Source organism: Cyprinus carpio, chromosome A6 (assembly GCF_018340385.1).
Source record: "Cyprinus carpio isolate SPL01 chromosome A6, ASM1834038v1, whole genome shotgun sequence".
Classification (NCBI taxonomy): Eukaryota; Metazoa; Chordata; class Actinopteri; order Cypriniformes; family Cyprinidae; genus Cyprinus; species Cyprinus carpio.
Genome location: NC_056577.1, coordinates 5877642 through 5885741, shown reverse-complemented (window position 1 = coordinate 5885741; position 8100 = coordinate 5877642). Strand labels below are relative to the sequence as shown.

At 42.9% G+C, this 8100-nt stretch overlaps 1 protein-coding gene across 8 annotated transcripts in view; it reads left to right on the top strand.

The window, feature by feature from the left end:
* Window positions 1–8100, top strand: part of LOC109080691 (meiosis regulator and mRNA stability factor 1-like) — a 31069-nt gene that overhangs the window by 7664 nt on the left and 15305 nt on the right. For all 8 annotated transcript variants that reach the window (XM_042757645.1, XM_042757639.1, XM_042757643.1 and 5 more), the window contains 6 exons: window positions 1–66; window positions 193–312; window positions 588–769; window positions 1085–1305; window positions 1432–1574; window positions 1655–1788. The exon at window positions 1–66 is cut by the window's left edge and continues 168 nt beyond it. In XM_042757645.1, the coding sequence (XP_042613579.1) occupies window positions 1–66; window positions 193–312; window positions 588–769; window positions 1085–1305; window positions 1432–1574; window positions 1655–1788 (866 nt within the window). The remainder of the gene's footprint in view (window positions 67–192; window positions 313–587; window positions 770–1084; window positions 1306–1431; window positions 1575–1654; window positions 1789–8100) is intronic.

Sequence of the window (8100 nt, the reverse complement as noted above, 5' to 3'; positions counted from 1 at the left end):
TCTGTTCGAGGAGCTGGAGTACCACGAGCCCGTCTGCAGACGACACTGCACTCAGCAGGACTTCAGGTCAGTCTGGGCGCACGTATATTCATCAAGTTGCAGATTTTCATTTTTGCTGTTTGGTTCCAGTAAAAGCTCTATTTGTGCTGGAGAGGAAGTTATGAGCTCATGATGTTTCTCTTCTGGTTTCAGTGAATCTGATTTTGATCCGGATTCTTACGTGATTCCGTTTGTTCTGGTGTCTCTGAAAGTTCTGGCTGCTCATGTCCACGGTTTACTGCAGAGTCACGAGGGAACGGTACCACTGCTCAGGTAACACACGCACACACACACAAACGTGGTTACAGTCGGTATAGAAAATAATCAGATTCTGATTTTATTTATTTTTATTTTTTCTGACACTTGGATGTTATGAGTTGCACTGAGTAAATACAGCTGGATAAAACAACTGTGTCCAACTTCATTTCTGGCTGCAAAGCAACAAAATGTGATTTATTTTAAAGGGGGGCTGATTCTTTTCTAAACCCACTGTATTTCATTGGTCTTAATCGCTCTTGCATATGGGACTGGTCTCTCTCTGTACACAGTTTCCCAGAATGCTATGCAGCAGAGTTCAGTCCTTTAGCCGTAGCAGAGGAGGGGGAGCTGGAGGGAAGTGTCCCGTTAGAGCACCTCATCACCTGCATCCCTGGAGTCACTATCGTAACGGCCCAGAATGGCTTCAAGATCATCAAGTGGATTCACAACAAACCCCCGCCACCCAACGCAGGTGTGTGTACCTACCTGACCATATTTTGGGGACAAATTTGTATCCAAAAGTGAGCAAAACCTGACAAAATCACCAAAAGCCTCCATTTGGGGGACGTCCTCATTTGTAAAACTGGTATAAAAATAAAGTAAACAAGGTTTTTTTTCTTTTTAAATGCAGAAAGTTAGGGGTAGGGGTGGGTTTAGGCTAAAAAGTGTATAACTATCTGTATATAAAAACAATAGAAGTCTATTTAATGTCCCCATTTAGAAAGCTAAGTAAACGTGTGTGTGTGTGTTTCTCACAAGTGAAAAGGTTTGTTTCTGTGTTTGTCAGATCCGTGGCTGCAGCGCAGTAAGAGTCCGGTCGGGAACCCACAGCTGATCCAGTTCAGCCGAGAGATGATTGATCTGATGAAGAACCAGCCGTCCTGTTTGGTGCCCATCACAAAGTTCATCCCAGCGTATCACCACCATTTTGCCAAGCAGTGCCGTGTGTCTGATTACGGATACTCCAAACTGCTGGAGCTGCTGGAGGCCGTTCCTCACGTGCTGCAGGTCTGAATCTGAACACAAGCACACCTTTTCATTCAGTTTGCAGTTTTAACATTTGTTTGACATTTTCTGTGATTCCTCAGCCAGTTTGATATATATGTATAGGGGTGTGTGTGTGTGTGTGTGCAGATCCTGGGTTTAGGCTCCAAGCGTTTGTTGACGTTGACCCATCGCGCTCAGATCAAACGCTTCACTCAAGACCTGCTGAAGCTGCTGAAGTTTCAGGCCAGTAAACAGGTGTTGATCGGGGACTTCTCGCAGGCGTATCACTGGTGAGATCTCAGTACAGCGTCTCTGTGTGCTCCTGGAGCGTGAGGTGTCTCTGCTTCATCCTGATCTGTGTGTGTGTCAGGTGTTTCTCCAGGAACTGGCAGGTGGTGGATTATGGGATGTGTGATCTGATGGACCTGTTGGCCGAGATTCCGGACACAACGATCACGGTCTCTCAGCAGGATGGTGACACGCTCATCTCTGTTCCCAAAAGAGGTGAAGCACTGCTGTGAACACATGAATGCGTGACGCAGAGTAACACGAGCAGTTCACCCAGTTCAAATGTGGTCTAATGTGACAGTGCAGCCAATCAGAGCAGTTTCTCTCTGTTTGTATTGTCACACTTGTAACACACCGCAAAATGAAAATTGTTCTGAACTATGACGTGAAAATTATCCCGAAGCCCAGCTCGAGGGGCGTAAAAAAGTCGGGGTCTGTTGGGCTTGGGCTGAAATGCAGGGCTCTAGTGTCTGTTGTTGAACCACAGGGAGACTTTCAGAGTCGCAGACACTTTTTTTTTTGTTTGTTTTTCTTTTTTCTTGAACGGCTGGTCGCACCGGTGCGACCTGATTTTTTTTTTTTTTTTTTTTTTTTTTTTGTCGCATCATTGAGAAATTAGGTTGCACTCTAGAGCCCTGGCGCTGTAGTCATTTGGCGATAAGGCTAGGTAAATCTGTGTATCATCAGCATAGCTGTGATAGGCAATTTAGTACTTTCTCATTATTTGACTTAGTGGGAGCATATGCAGGCTAAACAAGAGCGGTGCAAGAATTGAGCCTTGTGGGACTCCGCATGTCATGGATGTCCACTTAGACTTATGATCTCCTAGACTCACATAATAACCTCTCCCTTCTAAGTATGACCTGAACCATTTGAGTACCATCCCAGAAAGCCTGACCCAGTTTTCCAGTCTCTCTAGTAGTATGTTATGATCGACAGTGTCAAACGCAGCACTGAGATCTAGCAATACCAGCACTGATAATTTGCCAGAATCAGAATTTAAGTGAATATCATTTATTATCTTAATGAGCGCTGTCTCTGTGCTGTGATGTGGTCGGAAACCAGATTGAAAATTGTCCAGGTATCCATTTGAGTTTAAGTATTTGTTCAGCTGATTAAAAACTACCTTTTCTATAATTTTGTCTAAAAAAGGAACATTTGATATTGGTCTTTAATTGCTCAAAATGGTGTTATCAAGATTGCTCTTTTTCAGGAGGGGCTTAACAACTGCAGTTTTCAGGGAGTTCGGAAATGTCCCAGAAAGATGTGAGGCGTTCACCACTTCTAAGAGATCTGCTTCTAAACAGTTAAACACACTTTTTAAAAAAGATGTGGGTAGTGTGTCAAGATAGCAGGTTGACGATTTTAGGTGCTGCACTATTTCTTCCAAAGTTTTGCAATCAATTGCTTCAAAAATAGACATAGTATCTTCTTTTTGGTATTGCGGCCGAATCTGTCTGACCTCTGCATAACTTGAGGATGTGCTAATTGCCTTCCTGATATTAATGATCTTCTCAGAAAAGAAGGAAGCAAACTCATTGCATTTGTTGTAAGAGAGCATTTCACTGGGAATCTGACTTGGGGGGTTTGTCAGTCTCTCAACAGTAGCAAAAAGAGTGTTGTTTAAGTTACTGTTTATAAGGTTTGAGAAGAAACTCTGTCTAGCTGTGGCTAGTTCCACACTGAAAGCATGAAGGCTGTCTTTATAGATGCTATAGTGAATTTCAAGTTTCGTCTTCCACCACATCTACTCGGCTTTTCTGCATTGTCTTTTCATAATCTGTACTGCTGTTGATTTTCTTCAAGCTGATTTCGGTCTGTCATTCTTCGTACTGACTATTACAGGAGCAATATCATCAATAACATTCTTAACTTTTGAGTTAAAGCAATCAAGGAGAAGATCCACAGAGTCTGTTAGAGATATAACCTCCGTAAATAGCACACTAGTGTTCTCGGTAATGCATCTCTTTGTGAGGGAGACAGGTCTAGATACAGTTGTAGCAGAGATCAATATATCAAAGAAAATACAGAAGTGATCAGATAGTGCTACGTCCTTAATAACAATGGATGAAATGTTTAGACCCCTACTGATGATTAGATCTAGAGTGTGTCCACCTTTGTGTGTGGGTCCATGCACATGCTGAATCAGGTCAAAAGTGTTTAGAACCGTTATCATTTCTTTTGTAGATTTGTTTTCTGAATTATCTCCTAACAGTCCTGCAGACACTCATGAAAGTAAAGTTAGAAGCGGTGCTTCATTGAGGACTGTTGCACTGCAGCTGTGTTCTAGCCATGTTTCGTTTAGAAACATAAAATCCAGATTGTTTGTGGTTAAGTCATTGATTAGAAAATATTTTTTTTTAGTGAGCAAATGTTTAAAAATGCTATCTTGATGGCAGTGCTTTGTGTCTTTACAGCAATCCTAGTTTGATGCATAATAGGCCGCAGATTAGAGGAGTTAGCCCTTTGGCTTGAGAAGGCCTTAGACTTTCTATCATGTGATAAAACAGAAATAGAGAAAGCTACAGGCACACTGGGTTCCCACTTGTTCTGTAAACATTGTTAAATACTGTAAAAATAGTTGCTGCTGTTATAGCAGGAATCAGACACACATCACTGAGAGCTGCTATCAGTTGTTTTTGGTTCACCTACAGCAGATGGAGGGTTGGGGCCCTGGCGTTGTGGCAGCGGTCGGAGAGCTCTCACAGGAGCAGGGCCCACAGGCTTTGGTGGTTGGGGGGCCTGCTGTTTTTTAGTTGATATCTGGGGGCTTGCAGCGAATGAGTGGGAGAGTTTGGTCCCAGCATACACCAGTTTCTTTATTTTCTGTGAGAAGCTTAGAAGTGGAGATGCTGGACAGAGGGATAATGTGTCCGGTGAGTGGGGCTGTGTCTCTGGTGTTTCCGGTGACTGTGATATGTTGTCCTGGCTTCTCTGGCTGTTTTCCAGAAAGTCGTCCTTGGGTGCTGAATCTTGGAGCTATTCTGATACGTCACAGTCTGTCTGTGAGGAGCTCTGTGGGCAGGGCTCAGCCGGAATAGTGTCCATGAGCAGTGCTTGTTGTGGCTGCGTGGTGTTATCAATGTCCTTGTGGGATGTGTCAACCACATGACGACTCTGACCAGGTGTGTGTGTGCTGAATGGATTGACACACTCTTATGAAGGATGATGGAGGGAGAAGTAGATATTGTCCTTAAGCACTCTAGCACCAAGTTTGTTTGGGTGGAGGCCATCTGTTTTAAACAGTTGTCTATGGCCCCAGAAAAGATTGAAGTTGTCGATGAAATTTACATTTAATCATTTAGCAGACGCTTTTATCCAAAGCGACTTACAAATGAGAACAGTAGAAACAATCAGATCAACGAGAGAAAAACAACGGTATACAAGTGCAATGACAAGTCTCAGTTAGTCTAGTACAGAACACGTAGCCAGGGTGTTTTTTTTTTTTTTGAATATGATAGACAAGAAAAAGAAAAGGTAAGTACTTCTATTAGTTGGTTAAGTGCAGGCGAAAAAGATGAGTCTTTAGATGTTTTTTTGAAAATGAGTAAACACTCAGCTGTTCGAATTGAGATCGGGAGGTCATTCCACCAGCTGGGAGCAGTCCAGGAAAAGGTCCGTGAGAGTGATTTTGAACCTCTTTGGGATGGCAACACAAGGCATCGTTCACTTGCAGAGCGCAAACTTCTGGAGGGCACATAAGATTGAACTAGTGAGTTTAGGTATGTTGGCGCCATGCCAGTGGTCGTCTTGTAGGCAAGCATCAGTACCTTGAATTTGATGCGAGCGGCTACTGGTAGCCAGTGTAACCTGATGAGGAGAGGAGTAACGTGAGCTGTTTTTGATTCATTGAAGACAACCCTCGCTGCTGCATTCTGGATCAGTTGTAGAGGCTTGATAGTACATGCAGGAAGGCCCGCCAGAAGAGCATTACAATAGTCCAGTCTGGAGAGAACAAGAGCTTGGACAAGAAGTTGGGTGGCTTGCTCTGACAGGAAGGGTCTGATCTTCCTAATGTTGTATAGGGCAAATCTGCAGGACCGGGTCGTTGTAGCAATATGGTCTGTGAAGCTTAACTGATGATCCATCACAACTCCTAGGTTTCTGGCTGTCCTGGAAGGAGTTAGGGTTGACGAACCCAGCTGTATAGAGAAGTTGTGATGAAACGATGGGTTAGCTGGAACCACCAGCAGTTCAGTCTTAGTAAGGTTGAGCTGAAGGTGATGGTCATTCATCCAGCTAGAAATGTCACTCAGACATGCTGAAATGCGAGCAACTACCGTCGGGTCATCTGGTTGGAATTAGAAGTAGAGTTGAGTGTCATCAGCGTAGCAGTGATAGGAAAAGCCATGCTTCTGAATAACAGATCCTAATGACATCACGTAGATGGAGAAGAGAAGTGGTCCAAGTACTGAGCCTTGAGGAACCCCAGTAGCAAGTTGTTGTGACTTAGAAACTTCACCCCTCCAAGACACCCTGAAGGATCTATCAGAAAGGTAGGAGTTAAACCACTGGAGTGCGGTTCCAGAGATGCCCATCTTTCTGAGGGTGGATAGGAGAATCTGGTGATTAACGGTGTCAAAAGCAGCAGACAGGTCCAGCAAAATGAGTACTGAGGATTTGGAAGCTGCTCTCGCCAGTCGCAGGGCTTCAGTAACCGAGAGCAGGGCAGTCTCAGTTGAGTGGCCGCTTTTGAAGCCAGATTGGTTGCTGTCCAGGAGGTTGTTTTGTACAAGAAACATAGAGAGCTGGTTGAACACAGCTCGTTCAAGTGTCTTTGCAATGAATGGAAGAAGGGATACCGGTCTGTAGTTTTCTAGAAGTGCTGGATTTAGAGATGGTTTCTTCAGCAGTGGGCTTACCCGAGCCTGCTTAAATGCTGAGGGAAATGTTCCAGAGTGAAATTCACTCCTTTTATTTTGCAAGATCTTTGTAGCCATGTGTTCAGCCCAAGCAACTGTGAAAACCTATTAGTTCCCCTTGCTGGGAAAGGTCAACTGATGAACGACTGAACTTTGAGTCTTCGAAGTGTTTCAAAGAGTTCACTGAAGCCGTTCTTAAGGAGTTCTGACTGCTCTTTCCAAATATCATTCTTCCCTTCATGGATGATGGTTCAATTGGTTACACTTTAGAATACGGTTTCTTTCTTACTGCATAACTAATAAGGAGTTATTGAAGAACTAACAGGTGATTATTCATTTAAGACAATTCACTACTGCTAACTACTAAGATGTAACCTAATCAGTATGTAATATAATTTTATGATTAAGTAACAGTTATCTAATCAATAACTAATATATTCTGTCATACCTCCTGAACAACTACTATTAATTATCACCTGGAAGTTCTTCAATAATTCCTTATTAGTTATGCAGTAAGTAAGAAAGAGTATTCTAGTGTTACCGCATATGGTTGTATTTCTGCTACTGATGTTTGTAGTAAATTAAAGCTCAAAAGGGAAATGTATATAAATAATTACAATTAATTATGATCAATTATTTATATGAGCTGCCAGTAGTAACTGTAGCAGAATTAAAATGCCATCAACTAATCTGTTCGTCCAGCGAACATTCGGCATAATTTCATATCAACTCCAAGAAAGGATATTTTCGTGGCCACAGAAAACACTATTGGAGCATGTAGCAAAACCAGAATTGTAAAGTGACATTTTGTAAGGCAGAATCAGAAACTCATGTAATTTGTGCACAAGAGTTTTATTAACTAAATACTAACGCAAACTAGTCTAACAAACAAACATGCATACAAACACTAATACAGGTGAAAGGGCAAATGAGATTTGATGTATGATACATCAGGAAAACCAGAGAATGAAGCCAGTTAACCACCTGAGTAAAACCATCAGTGCTGTTTATAACTGGGTCTATAGCTTATACTAAACCTCTGTTTCGTTTAGTTAAATGTACGATACTTGCATTTCCTTGGCCTGGAATGAGCGTCTGGATGCAAAGAGTTGCTTTGCTTTGCCGCATTCCTGGGAGCCATAAACTAGTGTTATCGGATAGTGTGCCTTTGGTTGCTATGGAACCAGAGGCCTGTTCTGCCTTTTTTGAGGTGATAGTCCATAGACCCTTTGGTTAGATGAGGGGGCGTTAAGTATTATTTAATTATAACGATTAGTTGTGTGTCTGATTGGTCCAAATGCTACATGTTTGGTAATAGTCACCCACTATCAGAGTCCTGGGCTCGGCTGCGCTCTGAAGTGAATGCCGCTGTCTGCTCAACCTTGAACGCCTGTTTGTAGTGTGTTAGCAGCTGGCTGATCCGATCCATGTTTAATCACATTTGAGGATTCCTCACCTGCTTTCCTTAATGCTTCAAATCTGTTCTCAAGATGTATAGGGGGTGGTAGAATACCAGTATTCACAAGCCTTGTCATAGCCGAATCTGGGGCTAACACACACTTAACACAAGTACACTCATACACACGCCCCCTCATACACTTAACATGCGCACACAGAACGCACGCACACTCATACACTTACACACGTGCGCGCTAGGGCTATGCCA